The sequence below is a fragment of the Panulirus ornatus genome, chromosome 48 (genome assembly GCF_036320965.1).
Source record: "Panulirus ornatus isolate Po-2019 chromosome 48, ASM3632096v1, whole genome shotgun sequence".
NCBI lineage: Eukaryota > Metazoa > Arthropoda > Malacostraca > Decapoda > Palinuridae > Panulirus > Panulirus ornatus.
In genome coordinates, this window is record NC_092271.1 from 4,662,759 (window position 1) to 4,685,061 (window position 22,303).

General features: G+C 41.4%; 1 protein-coding gene across 1 annotated transcript in view; it reads right to left on the bottom strand.

Moving 5' to 3' along the window:
• Positions 1-288: 288 nt before the first annotated feature.
• Positions 289-22,303, bottom strand: part of LOC139764052 (2',5'-phosphodiesterase 12) — a 213,006-nt gene continuing 190,991 nt past the window's right edge. Inside the window, exons 8-9 of the mRNA XM_071690508.1 lie at positions 20,824-20,975; positions 289-2,319 (exon numbers count right to left, since the gene is read on the bottom strand). Of these exons, the coding sequence (XP_071546609.1) occupies positions 2,194-2,319; positions 20,824-20,975 (278 nt within the window). The 3' untranslated portion in view covers positions 289-2,193. The remainder of the gene's footprint in view (positions 2,320-20,823; positions 20,976-22,303) is intronic.

The following is a 22,303-nucleotide window of genomic DNA, read 5'->3' on the forward strand; positions in this document are numbered from 1 at the left end:
CCGCCAAACATGAAATGAAAACCCCCTCCCCAGCATATATGTATATGATGTATGTAATGCTCTTTTGGTTTACTGTATCCCATGTAATTTTGACATAATGATGCTGAGTATTTATACAGTCCAGAATTTTTTTAGATTGATCATTGTAAGTGCATTATAAAATCACTCACACACCTGAATTGATATGAGGGATAAATAGCCTTGGACACACTGCTAACCATCTTTGTTCAAAGTCTGACAGGAAAATGATGGCCAGTTTAGGTCTGTAAGGGCAAGTATACACAGTACAAATTTGTAATTCAAACTATATCAATAATCACACTACATAAATATACAGCATATGGTACCAGTATCATAGCCCACAATTCCAAAAATCATTGCCAGTGTCTGGGACCCAAAATACCTAACACTTTATTTCTCATTGACTTAATACTTTAGAAGATGTGATTTCACAACATGAAGCATTTTCCAAAAACACAACTACTGCAGTACATGAGAATTTCTTGTGTACATAAAGGTGTCATCAGACTCCATCTTCAAGTGCTGACATCATAAACAAGAAGTCAGTTTCAACAGAGCTGTTTCACCAGTAAACAAAAATAAAGCACACCTTCGTGAAGATGGAAACAGATCTCATTCCAAGACAAGGAAGATGTTACCTTGAAATTGAAAGCCTCAAAAAATGCATTCTGAGGTTATGTAAACATAACAAATACAGGTATGCCACTGATTTTCCAGCACTCTTTGTTCCAAAGCCTTGCTGGATCAACCATTTTGTCAGACCAACCGTGGTCACGTAGTAATAATTCATCAACACACCCCTAACCCACTCATCATACAACTCCCATGTGTCTAAAGTATACCTGGACTTCTAGAAATTTAAATTAAACAAACGTTACATGTAAATTAAATAAAGAAATGAAATATAGGTACTTGCACAATAGTACATTATTGAAACAAGAGTACAGGTATCATTTAAACAAGATTAAACAAAAATTAAGTGCAAATTTATTCATTTCTTTAAGAGAGGCTAGGATGTAATCCAGCCATTTTTATTTGTATGTTATGTTACTGGGTAAACTTTAACATCTTTCAAGGCCCTGGGACATTTACTTTTTCCTATCACCAGTGGTTTATATCTGTGGGTGCCTGCTGTGTTTGAGCACCCTGAGATGATACATCTGTCCTTATATTGGTTGAATCCTATGGGCCTTCGTCTTCTGTTGCTAGTGTTTCCCAAAGTGCGCATCATTAGAATAATGCAGTTTCATCTGCATTATACACCTGCTCAGGACTAAGATGCTCAACAGCTACGAGTTTTGCAGATTCGTCCACATACTTAGCAGCTCCTTCGTGGTTTGCAGACCGCTTTTCTCCGCAAACTTTTTTCATGGAAATTCCATGACGCTTCCTGAACCTTTGGAGCCATCCTTCATTATAGTCACACTCATGTTGAAATTTAAGTTCTTAATAGAACAACTTAGCCTGGTCCATTATCATGCTACCTGACAAATCCATTCCATCGCTATGACGCAGTCGAAACCATTCCATCATCACTCAATCGTGCTCAGTACTCTTACCATCTGTCATAATTTTTCTAATCGTCTTTTGCTTCTTGGAATCACTGTCTGCATAGAATTTCAATATTTTCTACCTTTGCTTCTTTATATCATAAACAGTTGGTGAACCAATACTGTATATGTCACACAGCATACGCATCAAAACACCTCGGTCCATTTTTTCAATAGTTCTACTTTATCTTGGATCGATATGGACATGTGTTTATGTTTAACATCACGAATGACACTCTCATATGTCTTACATGCCATAGCTAAGGTTAAATTTAAGAAAGATAAGCTAAGAATCTCACAGAATTGCAGTATCACCACCAAGTGCAGAGCAAAGAATGTAAATAAGTGCGCCCTACACACAATGCCATCTGTGGCCGCCCAGTAAAGTAGTCTGGTGGCCACAGTAACTTCAAGTTCCCTCGCGTAATTTTGTCCGGACTAAAGGATGTGCCGAACCAACAGTTGCTGGAAATTCGGTGGTGTGCCCGTACCAATAAAATATTTTTTCCCAACAAATCCTTACTGTTAAAGTAATTCAGTGTATCACTTTTTAGGTAAAATCACATTAATTTCAAATTCACATTAATCATCCATAAATAAAAGCCCATATCATAAATCTACATTAATCTGAAACTCCAGTCATGACAAACTGAAGATCCGCAATCAGTGGAATATGATCTGATGGAAAAGTAATGCTTGGTAAAGCAACATGTTGTGTCACTTCTTCATGTGTAGGCATAGGTATCACCTGAAAAGAGAAAAGGATTCTTAAGTTATGAGTAACACCTCATCACTCTTTTATATCATTTCGACAAGCTATATTTCCAACCTTTCTCAAAAATTCAAAACCCCTAAACAGTAAAACACTTCAGTTGAACATGATATTCCTTTTGGTTTCTAAATCAGTGAATTCATTAAACCAGATGTCTTAAGTAAAATCATTATAATCAAATTAGACCAAGACAACCAGTATCATTTACATGGTTAAGTAATAAAACTTTTTCTATCCCCTTCAAGGAAAAAAAATGATTTCAAATATTATTTTCTTTTTCATCATACTTAGTCACTGTCTCCTGCATTAGCAAGGTAGTGCAAGGAAACAGACGAAAGAATGGCCCATCCCACCCACATACACATATATAAACACCCACACACGCACATATACATACCTATACATTTCAAAGTATACATACATATACATACACAGACAAATACATATATGCACATGAACATATTCATACTTGCTGCCTTCATCCAATCATGTTGCCATCCGGCCACACATCAAACAGCACCCCCCTCCCGCGTGCGCATGTGAGGTAGTGCTATGAAAAGACAACAAAACCCACATTCGTTCACACTCAGTATAATACAATAAATAATACATTAATTCATTTATTTTTATTTATTTTGCTTTGTCGCTGTCTCCTGTGTTAGCAAGGAAGCGCAAAGAAACAGACGAAAGAATGACTCAACCCACCCACATACACATGTATATACATACACGTCCACACACGCAAATGTACATACCTATACATCTCAACGTATACATATATATATATACACACACAGACATGTATATATATACATATGTACATAATTCATAGTCTGCCTTTATTCATTACCATCACCACCCTGACACACATGAAATAACAACCCCCTTCCCCCTCATGTGTGCGAGTTAGCGCTATGAAAAGACAACAAAGGCCACATTCGTTCTTACTCAGTCTCTAACTATAATGTAATAATGCACCAAAACCACAGCTCCCTTTCCACATCCAGGCCCCACAGAACTTTCCATGGTTTATCCTAGACACTTCACATGCCCTGGTTGAATCCATTGACAGCACGTTGAGCCCTGTATAACATATGGTTCCAATTCACTCTATTACTTGCACGTCTTTCACCCTCCTGCATGTTCAGGCCCCAATCACACAAAATCTTTTTCACTCCATCTTTCCACCTCCAACTTGGTCTCCAACTTCTCTTCATTCCCTCCACCTCTGACACATAAATCCTCTTGATCAATCTTTTCTCACTCATTCTCTCCATGTCACCAAACCATTTCAAAACACCCTCTTCTACTCTCTCAACCACACTCTTTTTATTACCACATATCTCTCTTACCCTATTATTACTTACTCGATCAAACCACCTCACACCATATATTGTCCTCAAACATCTCATTTCCGGCACATCCACCCTCCTCTGCAGAATTCTATCCATAGCCCACGCCTCACAAGAATACAACATTGTTGGAACCACTATTTCTTCAAACATACCCAATTTTGCTTTCCAAGATAATGTTCTTGACTTTCCCACATTCTTCAAGGTTCCCAGAATTTTCGCCCCCTCCCCCATCCTATGATTCACTTCCGCTTCCATGGTTCCATCCGCTGCCAAATCCACTCCCACATTTCTAAAACACTTCACTTCTTCCACTTTTTCTCTATTCAATCTTAACTCCCAATTGACTTGACCATCAACACTACTGTACTTAATAACCTTGCTCTTATTCACATTTACTCTTAACTTTCTTCTTTCACTCACTTTACCAAATTCAGTCACCAGCTTCTGCAGTTTCTCACATGAATCAGCCACCAGCGCTGTATAATCAGTGAACAACAACAGACTCATTTCTCAAGATCTCGCATGCAGAAAACACTGCATACTTTCCCCTCTTTCCAAAACTCTTGCATTCACCTCCCTAACAACCCCATCCATAAACAAATTAAACAACCATAGAAACATCACACACCCCTGCTGCAAACTTACATTCACTGAGAACCAATCACTTTCCTCTCTTCCTACACGTACATGCCTTACATCCTCGATAAAAACTTTTCACTGCTTCTAACAACTTGCCTCCCACACCATATATTCTTAATACATTCTACAGAACATCTCTATCAACTCTATCATATGCCTTCTCCAGATCCATAAATGCTACATACAAATCCATTTGCTTTTCTAAGTATTTCTCACATACATTCTTCAAAGCAAACACCTGATCCAAACATCCTCTACCACTTCTGAAATTACACTGCTCTTCCCCAATCTGATGCTCTGTACATGCCTTCACCCTCTCAATCAATACCCTTCCATATAATTTCACAGGAATACTCAACAAACTTATACCTCTGTAATTGGAGCACTCACTCTTATCCCCTTTGCCTTTGTACAATGGCACTATGCAAGCATTCCGCCAATCCTCAGGCACCTCACCATGAGTCATACATACATCAAATAACCTAACCAACCAGTCAACAATATAGTCACCACCTTTTTTAATAAATTCCACTGCAATACCATCCAAACCCGCTGCCTTGCCAGCTTTCATCATCTTCCGCAAAGCTTATACAACCTCTTCTCTGTTTACCTAATCATTTTCCCTAACCCTCTCACATTGCACACCACCTCGACCAAAACACCCTATATCTGCCACTCTATCATCAAACACATTCAACAAACCTTCAAAACACTAACTCCATCTTCTCACATCACAACTACCTGTTACCACCTCCACATTAACCCCCTTCACTGAAGTTCCCATTTGTTCCCTTGTCTTACGCACTTTATTTACCTCCTTCCAAAACATCTTTTTATTCTCCCTAAAATTTAATGATACTCTCTCACCCCAACTCTCATTTGCCTTCTTTTTCACCTCTTGCACCTTTCTCTTGACCTCCTGCCTCTTTCTTTTATACATCTCCCACTCATTTGCATTATTTCCCTGCAAAAATTATCCAAATGCCTCTCTCTTCTCTTTCACTAATAATCTTACTTCTTCATCCCACCACTCACTACCCTTTCTAATCTGCCCACCTCCCACGCTTCTCATGCCACAAGCATCTTTTGCGCAAGCCATCACTGCTTCCCTAAATACATCCCATTCCTTCCCCACTCCCCTTATCTCCTTTGTTCTCACCTTTTTCCATTCAGTACTCAGTCTCTCCTGGTACTTCCTCACACAAGTCTCCTTCCCAAGTTCACTTACTTTCACCACTCTCTTCACCCCAACATTCTCTCTTCTTTTCTGAAAACCACTACAAATCTTCACATTCGTCTCCACAAGATAATGATCAGACATCCCTCCAGTTGCACCTCTCAGCACATTGACATCCAAAAGTCTCTCTTTCATGCGCCTATCAATTAACACGTAATCCAATAACGCTCTCTGGCCATCTCTCCTACTTACATAAGTATACTTATGTATACCTCTCTTTTTAAACCAGGTATTCCCAATCACCAGTCCTTTTTCAGCACATAAATCTACAAGCTCTTCACCATTACCATTTACAACCCTGAACACCCCATGTATACCAATTATTCCCTCAACTGCCACATTACTCACCTTTGCATTCAAATCACCCATCACTATAACCCGGTCTTGTGCATCAAAACCACTAACACACTCATTCAGCTGCTCCCAAAACACTTGCCTCTCGTGATCTTTCTTCTCATGCCCAGGTGCATATGCACCAATAATCACCCATCTCTCTCCATCAACTTTCAGTTTTACCCATATCAATCTAGAGTTTACATTTTTACACTCTATCACATACTCCCACCACTCCTGTTTCAGGAGTAGTGCTTCACTTGATCTTGTCTTCTCACTAACTCCTGACTTTACTCCCAAGACATTCCCAAACCACTCTTCCCCTTTACACTTGAGCTTCGTTTCACTCAGAGCCAAAACATCCAGGTTCCTTTCCTCAAACACACCACCTATCTCTCCTTTTTCTCATCTTGGTTACATCCACACACATTTAGACACCCTAATCTAAGCCTTCGAGGAGGATGAGCACTCCCGAGTGACCCCTTCTTCTGTTTCCCCTTTTATAAAGTTAAAATACATATACATATACATATCTATCTATATATATATATATATATATATATATATATATATATATATATTTTTTTTTTTTTTTTTTTTTTTTTATACTTTGTCGCTGTCTCCCGCGTTTGCGAGGTAGCGCAAGGAAACAGACGAAAGAAATGGCCCAACCCCCCCCATACACATGTACATACACACGTCCACACACGCAAATATACATACCTACACAGCTTTCCATGGTTTACCCCAGACGCTTCACATGCCTTGATTCAATCCACTGACAGCACGTCAACCCCTGTATACCACATCGCTCCAATTCACTCTATTCCTTGCCCTCCTTTCACCCTCCTGCATGTTCAGGCCCCGATCACACAAAATCCTTTTCACTCCATCTTTCCACCTCCAATTTGGTCTCCCTCTTCTCCTCGTTCCCTTCACCTCCGACACATATATCCTCTTGGTCAATCTTTCCTCACTCATTCTCTCCATGTGCCCAAACCATTTCAAAACACCCTCTTCTGCTCTCTCAACCATGCTCTTTTTATTTCCACACATCTCCCTTACCCTTACGTTACTTACTCGATCAAACCACCTCACACCACACATTGTCCTCAAACATCTCATTTCCAGCACATCCATCCTCCTGCGCACAACTCTATCCATAGCCCACGCCTCGCAACCATACAACATTGTTGGAACTACTATTCCTTCAAACATACCCATTTTTGCTTTCCGGGATAATGTTCTCGACTTCCACACATTTTTCAAGGCTCCCAAAATTTTCGCCCCCTCCCCCACCCTATGATCCACTTCCGCTTCCATGGTTCCATCCGCTGACAGATCCACTCCCAGATATCTAAAACACTTCACTTCCTCCAGCCTCTCACCATTCAAACTCACCTCCCAATTGACTTGACCCTCAACCCTACTGTACCTAATAACCTTGCTCTTATTGACATTTACTCTTAACTTTCTTCTTCCACACACTTTACCAAACTCAGTCACCAGCTTCTGCAGTTTCTCACATGAATCCGCCACCAGCGCTGTATCATCAGCGAACAACAACTGACTCACTTCCCAAGCTCTCTCATCCCCAACAGACTTCATACTTGCCCCTCTTTCCAAAACTCTTGCATTTACCTCCCTAACAACCCCATCCATAAACAAATTAAACAACCATGGAGACATCACACACCCCTGCCGCAAACCTACATTCACTGAGAACCAATCACTTTCCTCTCTTCCTACACGTACACATGCCTTACATCCTCGATAAAAACTTTTCACTGCTTCTAACAACTTGCCTCCCACACCATATATTCTTAATACCTTCCACAGAGCATCTCTATCAACTCTATCATATGCCTTCTCCAGATCCATAAATGCTACATACAAATCCATTTGCTTTTCTAAGTATTTCTCACATACATTCTTCAAAGCAAACACCTGATCCACACATCCTCTACCACTTCTGAAACCACACTGCTCTTCCCCAATCTGATGCTCTGTACATGCCTTCACCCTCTCAATCAATACCCTCCCATATAATTTACCAGGAATACTCAACAAACTTATACCTCTGTAATTTGAGCACTCACTCTTATCCCCTTTGCCTTTGTACAATGGCACTATGCAAGCATTCCGCCAATCCTCAGGCACCTCACCATGAGTCATACATACATTAAATAACCTTACCAACCAGTCAACAATACATATATATATATTTATTTTTTTATTTATTATACTTTGTCGCTGTCTCCCGCGTTTGCGAGGTAGCGCAAGGAAACAGACGAAAGAAATGGCCCAACCCCACCCATACACATGTATATACATATGTCCACACACGCAAATATACATACCTACACAGCTTTCCATGGTTTACCCCAGACGCTTCACATGCCTTGATTCAATCCACTGACAGCACGTCAACCCCGGTATACCACATCGCTCCAATTCACTCTATTCCTTGCCCTCCTTTCACCCTCCTGCATGTTCAGGCCCCGATCACACAAAATCTTTTTCACTCCATCTTTCCACCTCCAATTTGGTCTCCCTCTTCTCCTCGTTCCCTCCACCTCCGACACATATATCCTCTTGGTCAATCTTTCCTCACTCATTCTCTCCATGTGCCCAAACCACTTCAAAACACCCTCTTCTGCTCTCTCAACCACGCTCTTTTTATTTCCACACATCTCTCTTACCCTTACGTTACTCACTCGATCAAACCACCTCACACCACACATTGTCCTCAAACATCTCATTTCCAGCACATCCATCCTCCTGCGCACAACTCTATCCATAGCCCACGCCTCGCAACCATACAACATTGTTGGAACCACTATTCCTTCAAACATACCCATTTTTGCTTTCCGAGATAATGTTCTCGACTTCCACACATTCTTCAAGGCCACCAGAATTTTCGCCCCCTCCGCCACCCTATGATCCACTTCCGCTTCCATGGTTCCATCTGCTGCCAGATCCACTCCCAGATATCTAAAACACTTCACTTCCTCCAGGGGAGAGAGAATACTTCCCGCGCATTCCTCATGTGTCGTAGAAGGCGACAAAAGGGGACGGGAGTGGGGGGCTGGAAACTCTCCCCTCTTTGTATTTTAACTTTCTAAAAGGGGAAACAGAAGAAGGAGTCACACGGGGAGTGCTCATCCTCCTCAAAGGTTCAGATTGGGGTGTCTAAATGTTTGTGGATGTAACGAAGATGAGGAAAAAGGAGAGATAGGAAGTATGTTTGAGGAAAAGAACCTGGATGTTTTGGCTCTGAGTGAAACGAAGCTCAAGGGTAAAGGGGAAGAGTGGTTTGGGAACGTCTTGGGAGTAAAGCCAGGGGTTAGTGAGAGGACAAGAGCAAGAGAAGGAGTTGTACTACTCCTGAAACAGGAGTGATGGGAGTATGTGATAAAGTGTAAGAAAGTAAACTCTAGATTGATATGGGTAAAACTGAAAGTTGATGGAGAGAGATGGGTGATTATTGGTGCATATGCACCTGGGCAAGTGAAGAAAGATCATGAGAGGCAAGTGTTTTGGGAGTAGCTGAGTGAGTGTGTTGGTAGTTTTGATGCACGAGACCGAGTTATAGTGATGGGTAATTTGAATGCAAAGGTGAGTAATGTCGCAGTTGCGGGAATAATGGTGTACATGGGGTGTTCAGTGTTGTAAATGAAAATGGTGAAGAGCTTGTAGATTTATGTAATGAAAAAGGACTGGTGATTGGGAATACCTGGCTTAAAAAGCGAGATATACATAAGCATACGTATGTAAGTAGGAGAGATGGCCAGAGAGCGTTATTGGATTACGTGTTAATTGACAGGCGCGCGAAAGAGAGACTTTTGGATGTTAATGTGCTGAGAGGTGCAACTGGAGGGATGTCTGATCATTATCTTGTGGAGGCTAAGGTGAAGATTTGTATGGGTTTTCAGAAAAGAAGAGTGAATGTTTGGGTGAAGAGGGTGGTGAGAGTAAGTGAGCTTGGGAAGGAGACTTGTGTGAGGAAGTACCAGGAGAGACTGAGTACAGAATGGAAAAAGGTGAGAACAATGGAAGTAAGGGGAGTGGGGGAGGAATGGGATGTATTTAGGGAATCAGTGATGGATTACGCAAAAGATGCTTGTGGCATGAGAAGAGTGGGAGGTGGGTTGATTAGAAAGGTTAGTGAGTGGTGGGATGAAGAAGTAAGATTATTAGTGAAAGAGAAGAGAGAGGCATTTGGACGATTTTTACAGGGAAAAAATGCAATTGAGTCGGAGATGTATAAAAGAAAGAGACAAGAGGTCAAGAGAAAGGTGCAAGAGGTGAAAAAGAGGGCAAATGAGAGTTGGGGTGAGAGAGTATCATTAAATTTTAGGGAGAATAAAAAGATGTTCTGCAAGGAGGTAAATAAAGTGCGTAAGACAAGGGAGCAAATAGGAACTTCAGTGAAGGGCGCAAATGGGGAGGTGATAACAAGTAGTGGTAATGTGAGAAGGAGATGGAGTGAGTATTTTGAAGGTTTGTTGAATGTGTTTGATGATAGAGTGGCAGATATAGGGTGTTTTGGTCGAAGTGGTGTGCAAAGTGAGAGGGTTAGGGAAAATGATTTGGTAAACAGAGAAGAGGTAGTAAAAGCTTTGCGGAAGATGAAAGCCGGCAAGGCAGCAGGTTTGGATGGTATTGCAGTGGAATTTATTAAAAAAGGGGGTGACTGTATTATTGACTGGTTGGTAAGGTTATTTAATGTATGTATGACTCATGGTGAGGTGCCTGAAGATTGGCGGAATGCGTGCATAGTGCCTTTGTACAAAGGCAAAGGGGATAAGAGTGAGTGCTCAAATTACAGAGGTATAAGTTTGTTGAGTATTCCTGGTAAATTATATGGGAGGGTATTAATTGAGAGGGTGAAGGCATGTACAGAGCATCAGATTGGGGAAGAGCAGTGTGGTTTCAGAAGTGGTAGAGGATGTGTGGATCAGGTGTTTGCTTTGAAGAATGTATGTGAGAAATACTTAGAAAAGCAAATGGATTTGTATGTAGCATTTATGGATCTGGAGAAGGCATATGATAGAGTTGATAGAGATGCTCTGTGGAAGGTATTAAGAATATATGGTGTGGGAGGCAAGTTGTTAGAAGCAGTGAAAAGTTTTTATCGAGGATGTAAGGCATGTGTACGTGTAGGAAGAGAGGAAAGTGATTGGTTCTCAGTGAATGTAGGTTTGCGGCAGGGGTGTGTGATGTCGCCATGGTTGTTTAATTTGTTTATGGTTGGGGTTGTTAGGGAAGTAAATGCAAGAGTTTTGGAAAGAGGGGCAAGTATGAAGTCTGGTGGGGATAAGAGAGCTTGGGAAGTGAGTCAGTTGTTGTTCGCTGATGATACAGCACTTGTGGCTGATTCATGTGAGAAACTGCAGAAGCTGGTTACTGAGTTTGGTAAAGTGTGTGAAAGAAGAAAGTTAAGAGTAAATATGAATAAGAGCAAGGTAATTAGGTACAGTAGGGTTGAGGGTCAAGTCAATTGGGAGGTAAGTTTGAATGGAGAAAAACTGGAGGAAGTAAAGTGTTTTAGATATCTGGGAGTGGATCTGGCAGCGGATGGATCCATGGAAGCGGAAATGGATCATAGGGTGGGGGAGGGGGCGAAAATCCTGGGAGCCTTGAAGAATGTGTGGAAGTCGAGAACATTATCTCAGAAAGCAAAAATGGGTATGTTTGAAGGAATAGTGGTTCTAACAATGTTGTATGGTTGCGAGGCATGGGCTATGGATAGAGTTGTGCGCAGGAGGATGGATGTGCTGGAAATGAGATGTTTGAGGACAATGTGTGGTGTGAGGTGGTTTGAGAGAGCAGAAGAGGGTGTTTTGAAATGGTTTGGGCACATGGAGAGAATGAGTGAGGAAAGATTGACCAAGAGGATATATGTGTCAGAGGTGGAGGGAACGAGAAGTGGGAGACCAAATTGGAGGGGGAAAGATGGAGTGAAAAAGATTTTGTGTGATCGAGGCCTGAACATGCAGGAGGGTGAAAGGAGGGCAAGGAATAGAGTGAATTGGATCGATGTGGTATACCGGGGTTGACGTGCTGTCAGTGGATTGAATCAGGGCACTTGAAGCGTCTGGGGTAAACCATGGAAAGCTGTATAGGTATTGTATATTTGCGTGTGTGGACGTATGTATATACATGTGTATGGGGGTGGGTTGGGCCATTTCTTTCGTCTGTTTCCTTGTGCTACCTTGCAAACGCGGGAGACAGCAACAAAGCAAAAAAAAAAAAAAAAAAAAAAAAACATGGGGCGTTCAGAGATATACATAAGTATACGTATGTAAGCAAGAGAGATGGCGAGAGAGCGTTATTGGATTCCATGTTAATTGATAGGCACACAAAAGAGAGACTTTTGGATGTTAATATGCTGAGAGGTGCAACTGGAGGGATGCTTGATCATTATCTTGTGGAGGCGAAGGTGAAGATTTGTAGAGGTTTTCAGAAAAGAAGAATGTTGGGGTGAAAAGAGTGGTGAGAGCAAGTGAGCTTGGGAAGGAGACTTGTGTCAGGAAGTACCAGGAGAGACTGAGTACAGAATGGAAAAAGGTGAGAACTAAGAACGTAAGGGAAGTGGAGGAGGAATGGGATGTATTTAGGGAAGCAGTGATGGCTTGCGCAAAAGATGCTTGTGGCATGAGAAGTGTGGGAGGTGGGCAGATGAGAAAGGGTAGTGAGTGGTGGGATGAAGAAGTAAGATTTTTAGTGAAGGAGAAGAGAGAGGCATTTGGATGATTTTTGCAAGGAAATAATGCAAATGAGTGGGAGATGTATAAAAGAAACAGGCAGGAGGTCAAGAGAAAGGTGCAAGAAGTGAAAAAGAGGGCAAATGAGAGATGGGGTGAGAGAGTATCATTAAATTTTAGGGAGAATAAAAAGATGCTTTGGAAGGAGGTAAATAAAGTGCGTAAGACAAGGGAACAAATGGGAACTTCAGTGAAGGGGGCTAATGGGGAGGTGATAATAAGTAGTTGTGATGTGAGAAGGAGATGGAGTGAGTATTTTGAAGGTTTGTTGACTGTGTTTGATGATAGAGTGGCAGATATAGGGTGTTTTGGTCAAGGTGGTGTGCAAAGTGAGAGGGTTCAGGAAAATGATTTGGTAAACAGAGAAGAGGTAGTAAAGCTTTGTGGAAGATGAAAGCCAGCAAGGCAGCGGGTTTGGATGGTATTGCAGCAGAATTTATTATAAAAGGGGGTGACTGTAATGTTGACTGGTTGGTAAGTTTATTTAATGTATGTATGTCTCATGGTGAGGTGCTTGAGGATTGGCAGAATCCTTGCATAGTGCCACTGTACAAAGGCAAAGGGGATAAAAGTGAGTGCTCAAATTAGAGAGGTATATGTTTGTTGAGTATTCCTGGGAAATTATAAGGGAGGGTATTGATTGAGAGGGTGAAGGCATGTACAGAGCATCAGATTGGGGAAGAGCAGGATGGTTTCAGAAGTGGTAGAGGATGTGTGGATAAGGTGTTTGCTTTGAAGAATGTATGTGAGAAATACTTAGAAAAGCAAATGGATTTCTATGTAACACTTATGGATCTGGAGAAGGCATATGATAGAGTTGATAGAGATGTTCTGTGGAAGGTATTAAGAATATATGGTGTGGGAGGCAAGTTGTTACAAGCAGTGAAAAGTTTTTATCAAGGATGTAAGGCATGTGTGCATGTAGGAAGAGGAAGAGGTGTGTGATGTCTCCATGGTTGTTTAATCTGTTTATGGATGGGATTGTTAGGAAGGTGAATGCAAGAGTTTTGGAAAGAGGGGCAAGTACGCAGTCTGTTGTGGTTGAGAGAGCTTGGGGAGTGAGTCAGTTGTTCACTGATGATACAGCACTGGTGGCTGATTCGTGTGAGAAACTGCAGAAGCTGGTGACTGAGTTTGGTAAAGTGTGTGAAAGAAAGATGAAAGCTGAGAGTAAATGTGAATAAGAGCAAGGTTATTAGGTACAGTAGGGTTGAGGATCAAGTCAATTGGGAGGTAAGATTGAATGGAGAAAAACTGGGGAAGTGAAGTGTTTTAGATATCTGAGAGTGGATCTGGCAGCAGATGGAACCATGGAAGTGGAAGTGAATCACAGGGTGGGGGAGGGGGGCAAAAGTTCTGGGAGCATTGAAAAATGCGTGGAAGTCGAGAACATTATCTTGGAAAGCTAAAATGGGTATGTTTGAAGGAATAGTGGTTCCAACAATGTTATATGGTTGTGAGGTGTGGGCTATGGATAGAGTTGTGTGGAGGAGGGTGGATGTGCTGGAAATGAGATGTTTGACGACAATATGTGGTGTGAGGTGGTTTGATCGAGTAAGTAATAATAGGGTAAGAGAGATGTGTGGTAATAAAAAGTGTGGTTGAGAGAGCAGAAGAGGGTGTTTTGAAATGGTTTGTTCATATGGAGAGAATGAGTGAGGAAAGATTGACCAAGAGGATATATGTGTAAGAGGTGGAGGGAACGAGGAGAAGTGGCACACCAAATTGGAGGTGGAAAGATGGAGTGAAAAAGATTTTGAGTGATCAGGGCCTGAATGTGTAAGAGGGTGAAAGGCATGCAAGGAATAGAGTGAATTGGAACGATGTGGTATACCGGGGTCGATGTGCTGTCAATGAATTGAACCAGGGCATGTGAAGCGTCTGGGGTAAACCATGGAAAGTTCTGTGGGGCCTGGATGTGGGAAGGGAGCTGTGGTTTGGGTGCCTTATTACATGACAGCTAGAGACTGAGTGCAAACGAATGTGGCCTTTGTTGTCTTTTCCTAGCACTACATCGCGCACATGACGGGGTGGGGGTTGTTATTTCATGTGTGGCGGGATGGTGATGGGAATGAATAAAGGCAGACAGTATAAATTATGAATATGTGTATATATGTATATGTCTGTGTGTGTATACGTTGAGATGTATAGGTATGTATATTTGCGTGTGTGGGCGTGTATGGATATACATGTGTAAGTGGGTGGGTTGGGCCATTTCTTTCATCGGGTTTCTTTGTGCTACCTTGCTTACGCGGGAGACAGCGACAAAGCAAAATAAATAAATAAAAAATAATCATACATAAACACCCATACATGCACATATGCATACATATAGATTTCAATGTATACATACATATACATACACAGACATATATACACATGTACATATTCATACTCACTGCCTTCATCCATTCCCCTCACCACCCTGCCACACAGAAAACAGCATCCCCCCCCTCCCAGTGAGGTAGTGCTAGGAAAACACATAAAGGCCACATTCACTCACACTCAGTCTCTAGCTGTCATGTGTAATGCTCCAAAACCACAGCTCCCTTTACACACCCAGGCCCCAGAGACCTTTCCATGGTCTACCCCAGATGCTTTACATGCCCTGGTTCAATCCACCGATAGCACATTGACCCTAGTACACCACATTGTTCCAATTCACTCCATTCCTTGCACGCCTTTTACCCTTCTGTATGTTCAGGCCCCGAGTGCACAAAATCTTTTTCACTCTATTCTTCCACCTCCAATTTGGTCTCCCACTTCTCCTTCTTTCCTCCACCTCTGACTCATATATCCTCTTTGTCAATCTTTCCTCACTCATTCTCTCCATGTGTCCAAACCATTTCAACACACTCTCTTCTGCTCTCTCAACCGCACTCTTTTTATTACCACACATCTCTCTTACCCTTTCATTACTTACTCGATCAAACCACATACTGTCCTCAAGCATTTCATTTTCAGCACATCCACCCCCTCTGCACAACCTTATCTATATCCCATGCATTGCAAGCATATAACATTGTTGGAACCACTATTTCTTCAAATGTACCCATTTTTGCTCTCCGAATTAACATTCTTGCCTCCCACACACTATCAAACTCTTCCAGAACCTTCAGCCCTTCCCCCACCCTGTGACTCGCTTCCACTTCCATGGTTCCATCCGCTGCCAAATCCACTCCCAGATATCTAAAACACTTCACTTCCTCCACTTTTTCTCCATTCAAACTTACCTCCCAATTGACTTGCCCCTCAATCCTGCTGAACCTAATAACCTTGCTCTTATTCACTTTTACTCTAAACTTTCTCCATTCACACACTTTACCAAACTCAGTCACCAACTTCTGCAGTTTCTCACCTGAATCAGCCACCAGCGCAGTATCATCAGCGAACAACAACTGAATCACTTCCCAAGCTCTCTCATCCACAAGAGACTGCATACTTGCCCCTCTCTCCAAAACTCTTGCATTCACCTCCCTAACCACCCCATCCATGAACAAATTAAACAACCATGGAGACATCACACACCCCTGCCACAAACCGACATTCAATGGTATTCAATCACTTTTCTCTCTTCCTACTCGTACACATGCCTTAATCCTTGGTAAAAACTTTTCACTGCTTCTAGCAACTTACCGGCCACACTATATACTCTTAAAACCTTTGACAAAGCATCTCTATCAATTCTAACATATGCCTTATGGATCTGGAGAAGGCATATGATAGGGTTGATAAAGATGCTTTGTCAAAGGTTTTAAGAGTATATGGTGAGGGAGGTAAGTTGCTAGAACCAGTGAAAAGTTTTTCACGGATTAAGGCATGTGTACGAGTAGGAAGAGAGGAAAGTGATTGGGTCCCAGTGAATGTCGCTTTGTGGCAGGGGTGTGTGATGTCTTCATGGTTGTTTAATGTGTTTATGGGTGGGGTGGTTAGAGAAGTGAATCCAAGAGTTTTGAAGAGCTTTTATAAAATTTGAAGTACAGAGTCCTTGATTTATGACCAAGACGTTTTCCTAATGACCTAATCGTAAATCAATGAATAAAAAATCTAAAACATTTTTCCATATGCATAACAATAAATAAAGGATGCAATCCTGGGCAGTAATTTTCAGTATTTTTTTTTTTTTTTTTTATACTTTGTCGCTGTCTCCCGCGTTTGCGAGGTAGCGCAAGGAAACAGACGAAAGAAATGGCCCAACCCCCCCCATACACAAGTACATACACACGTCCACACACGCAAATATACATACCTACACAGCTTTCCATGGTTTACCCCGGACGCTTCACATGCCTTGATTCAATCCACTGACAGCACGTCAACCCCTGTATACCACATCGCTCCAATTCACTCTATTCCTTGCCCTCCTTTCACCCTCCTGCATGTTCAGGCCCCGATCACACAAAATCCTTTTCACTCCGTCTTTCCACCTCCAATTTGGTCTCCCTCTTCTCCTCGTTCCCTCCACCTCCGACACATATATCCTCTTGGTCAATCTTTCCTCACTCATTCTCTCCATGTGCCCAAACCATTTCAAAACACCCTCTTCTGCTCTCTCAACCACGCTCTTTTTATTTCCACACATCTCTCTTACCCTTACGTTACTTACTCGATCAAACCACCTCACACCACACATTGTCCTCAAACATCTCATTTCCAGCACATCCATCCTCCTGCGCACAACTCTATCCATAGCCCACGCCTCGCAACCATACAACATTGTTGGAACCACTATTCCTTCAAACATACCCATTTTTGCTTTCCGGGATAATGTTCTCGACTTCCACACATTTTTCAAGGCTCCCAAAATTTTTGCCCCCTCCCCCACCCTATGATCCACTTCCGCTTCCATGGTTCCATCCGCTGACAGATCCACTCCCAGATATCTAAAACACTTCACTTCCTCCAGTTTTTCTCCATTCAAACTCACCTCCCAATTGACTTGACCCTCAACCCTACTGTACCTAATAACCTTGCTCTTATTCACATTTACTCTTAACTTTCTTCTTCCACACACTTTACCAAACTCCGTCACCAGCTTCTGCAGTTTCTCACATGAATCTGCCACCAGCGCTGTATCATCAGCGAACAACAACTGACTCACTTCCCAAGCTCTCTCATCCCCAACAGACTTCATACTTGCCCCTCTTTCCAAGACTCTTGCATTTACCTCCCTAACAACCCCATCCATAAACAAATTAAACAACCATGGAGACATCACACACCCCTGCCGCAAACCTACATTCACTGAGAACCAATCACTTTCCTCTCTTCCTACACGTACACATGCCTTACATCCTCGATAAAAACTTTTCACTGCTTCTAACAACTTGCCTCCCACACCATATATTCTTAATACCTTCCACAGAGCATCTCTATCAACTCTATCATATGCCTTCTCCAGATCCATAAATGCTACATACAAATCCATTTGCTTTTCTAAGTATTTCTCACATACATTCTTCAAAGCAAACACCTGATCCACACATCCTCTACCACTTCTAAAACCACACTGCTCTTCCCCAATTTGATGCTCTGTACATGCCTTCACCCTCTCAATCAATACCCTCCCATATAATTTACCAGGAATACTCAACAAACTTATACCTCTGTAATTTGAGCACTCACTCTTATCCCCTTTGCCTTTGTACAATGGCACTATGCACGCATTCCGCCAATCCTCAGGCACCTCACCATGAGTCATACATACATTAAATAACCTTACCAACCAGTCAACAATACAGTCACCCCCTTTTTTAATAAATTCCACTGCAATACCATCCAAACCTGCTGCCTTGCCGGCTTTCATCTTCCGCAAAGCTTTTACTACCTCTTCTCTGTTTACCAAATCATTTTCCCTAACCCTCTCACTTTGCACACCACCTCGACCCAAACACCCTATATCTGCCACTCTGTCATCAGACACATTCAACAAACCTTCAAAATACTCATTCCATCTCCTTCTCACATCACCACTACTTGTTATCACCTCCCCATTTACGCCCTTCACTGAAGTTCCCATTTGCTCCCTTGTCTTACGCACCCTATTTACCTCTTTCCAGAACATCTTTTTATTCTCCCTAAAATTTACTGATAGTCTCTCACCCCAACTCTCATTTGCCCTTTTTTTCACCTCTTGCACCTTTCTCTTGACCTCCTGTCTCTTTCTTTTATACTTCTCCCACTAAAGTAAATTCTAAAGAGAAATCAATAAATCCATACATAATACAGAAAAATGTATAAATTACAAAATACTGTAGGTAGTTGGTTAGCAGCCACCAGCCTGGAAGATATATTACCAGTGTTAAGATATATTACCAGTGCTACCCAGACGGGTACTGTAAGGGTTTGTAACTGCTGCATAATGAGCCAACACTTCAGTTATTAAGTTACACTCCCTTAACTCACGTAGCTGTCTTTTCTTTCTATCTCACCTGCATGTGGACCACTGGCATTCTGTCAACAAGCATACAATCTTTCTTAGTCACACATAACACTTGACAACACTTAACTCACACAACTCATTCTTTTCAACTCTAGACTTTCCTATAGTGAGCAATTTGTGCTAGTTCTGCCATTTGGCAAAAAGGTAGGAGCAACAGACAGAGGTAGCAAGTGCAAACATTAGGGAGAAGTAGTAAGTAGGAGCATTACTGGGAGCATTAGGTAGAAGTAGAAGGATAAAGCATTTGGCATGAGTACTGGGTAGACATATTAGGCAAAAGTTGTTGGTAGGAACAGTAAGTAGGAGGCTCAGAAAACACTGCATTAGATTGCTCTCAGCCAGCACTTCAGTTGTTGTCAAGTTGCACTCCTTTAGCCAAGGTGGCTGTCTTTTCTTTCTGCCCCACCTACAGGTAACTGCTGGCATTCTGTCTAAAGACATACAATCTCTCCTTGTCACACATACCACTTGAAAACACTTGATTCACACAACTCATTCCTCTCAACTCTAGATATTCCTGCAGTGAGTGCTTTGAGCTAGCCATGCCTTCTGGCATAATGGTACAAGCAACAGATAGAAGTTGGTGGTAGGAACATAAGGCAGAAGTAGTAGGTAGAAGCATTAGCTGGGAGCACTGGAATTAATTGGTTGGAACATTATACAGGAATACTGTGTAGACACATTAGGTACAAGTTGTTGGTATGAACATTAAGTAGAAGCCTCTGAGAACACTGCGCTAGAGTTGCAATCTACCAGTGGCCTGCACTGGAGTTCAACAGTTATGGAAACTCTTTTGCAACGGTCACCCTCTTTAGGGAGTTCCCAAAGGGAACAAGCATCAAAGATACAAGTAGACAGATAGACAGAATAGATACTAAAAGATGGTACCAGAACTAAACAAATACAAAAAAGTCTTAAACAAAAATGTTTCTTTTTTCATATATGATCGCCATTACCGACATTAGCGAGAAAGCACCAATAAAAGAACAAAAAAAGAGCACATCCACTTGCATCCATTCTCTAGCTGCCTAGTGTAAAGCAACAAAAGCACATTCTACCCACATCCAGGCCCCACAGACCTTTCCATGGTTTACACAGGACATTCATATACCCTGGTTTAGTCCAGTGACAGCATGTCAGTCTCAGTATACCACATCATTCCAATTCACTCCATCCCACTCCTGCATATTCAGGGCCCAGTTACCCAAAAAAATTTCACTCCATCACTTCATCTCCAATCTGGTCTTCCATTCTCCTTGTTTCGTGAATGAAGCATGTGATATCTTTTCTAGTTGTGGCAGGAGAATGATGGTGACATCCATGCATGATTGGTGGAATTAAACACTTGATGGAAAGTCAAATAGTGGAAACCATCAAATCATCAGCTGATAATAACAGCAGTGAATGGTCCATCATCAGCTGAAAATTATAGCAGTTAAGGGGTTAACTTACTGGGAGTGGCAAAAGACTTACAATTAAACTCCATATCTATATGGACTCTGACTATACAATGAATCTTCCTTCATAATATGTAAATACCCAGTTGCGGACATGTGGTCATTGGCAGTGATTGGGCCACCTTACTTGATTTTACAGAAGATTTTGGATATATAAAAAAAAAAACTTGGCTTGGAGCACTATTATCCTCAGTTCATCATCAGAGTCAGGAAAAGTATACAGGACACAAACAGACAAAATACAAACCTGTTTGACAGTAAGCTTGTCAGACTGATAGAAGATATAATCCAAACATCCATAAAAGCCAGCAGTAAAGTTGGTATATGGAGGGCAACCACAGGCACTATCAAGCTCCAGATTATGATTAAAATTAATACCTTTCACACACTCATCAACTTCTGAAAAGTAAAAGTGTCGATCAGTTTAACCTTAACTTTCAGTATTAGAGCTGTTTACAGCATAATGCAGCTTTTGTCAAAAGTAATATTTTCATAAATCAAGTACCAGTTGTGATATATATTTCCAAAAATCAAGCACCATTTATAACTTTTCTTAACAAGCATCTTCACTGATAATGTTAACAACTTATATGAAGTTCCCTAAACACAAAGAGGTATCCCTCAAGGAACTCTTTCTACAAAGCCTCATTACGGGAAATATACAATAATAAAAGTCCATACTTCTCCACTTACAACATAGGAGCTCCCTCAAGCTAAACAATTCATCACCTATTACTTTTGTTTCCCTTTTTCTTTTAATACCTCTTATCATTCTCATATCTACCCAACATTACTTCATTCCAAATAGTCAAAGTATTTTTCTAAATAAAATGAAAAGTCTACGGCAACAAAGAGTACTGTATCTTTCTTTTGTCCAATGTTAAATATTAAACTATTTAACAAAATTAAGTATCTGAAACATATTTACTTCTATCAAAACCCACTCCTGTATCAGCTATTATCCACAGCATATATAAACAAATTAAATAATCCTTTCCTCTTTATGTACTCACAAAGAAGGGGGCCAAGTAAGAATAATCCCTCTAAGGCTCAGTCCTCTGTTCTTTATGCTACCTCGCTAATGCAGGAATCAGTTGAGGGAAAAGTTAATTGGGATGTAAGTTTGAATGGAGAAAAATCAGAGGAAGCATAGTGTTTTAGATATCTGGGACAGGACTTAGCAGTGAATGGAAACATGGAAGTGGAAGTAAGTCACAAGGTGGGGAAGGAGGCAAAGGTTCTGGGAGTAATGAAGAATGTGCGGAAGGAGAGAACATCATCTAGGACAGTAAAATTGAGTATGTTTGAAGGAATAGTAGTTCCAACATTATCATATAGTTGCGAGGCTGTGTGGAGTAGGTCGATGTGTTAGAAATGAAATGTTTGAGGACAATTTGAGGTGTGAAGTGGTTTGGTTTGATCAATTAAGTAATGAAAGGATAAGAGAGATGTGTGGAAATATAAGGAATGTAGTTGAGAGAACAGAAGAGGATGTGTTGAAATGGTTTGGGCATATGGAGAGAATGAGTGAAGAAAGATTGACAAAGAGGATATATGTGTCAAAGGTGGAGAAAACAAGGAGAAGTGGGAGACCAAACTGGAGGAGGAAGGATGGAGTGAAAAAGATTTTGAGCAATTTTGGCCAGAACATACAGGAGGGTGAGAGGTGTGCAAGGAATACAGTGAACTGGAACAATGTGGTACACCAGGGTTGACGTGCTGTCAAT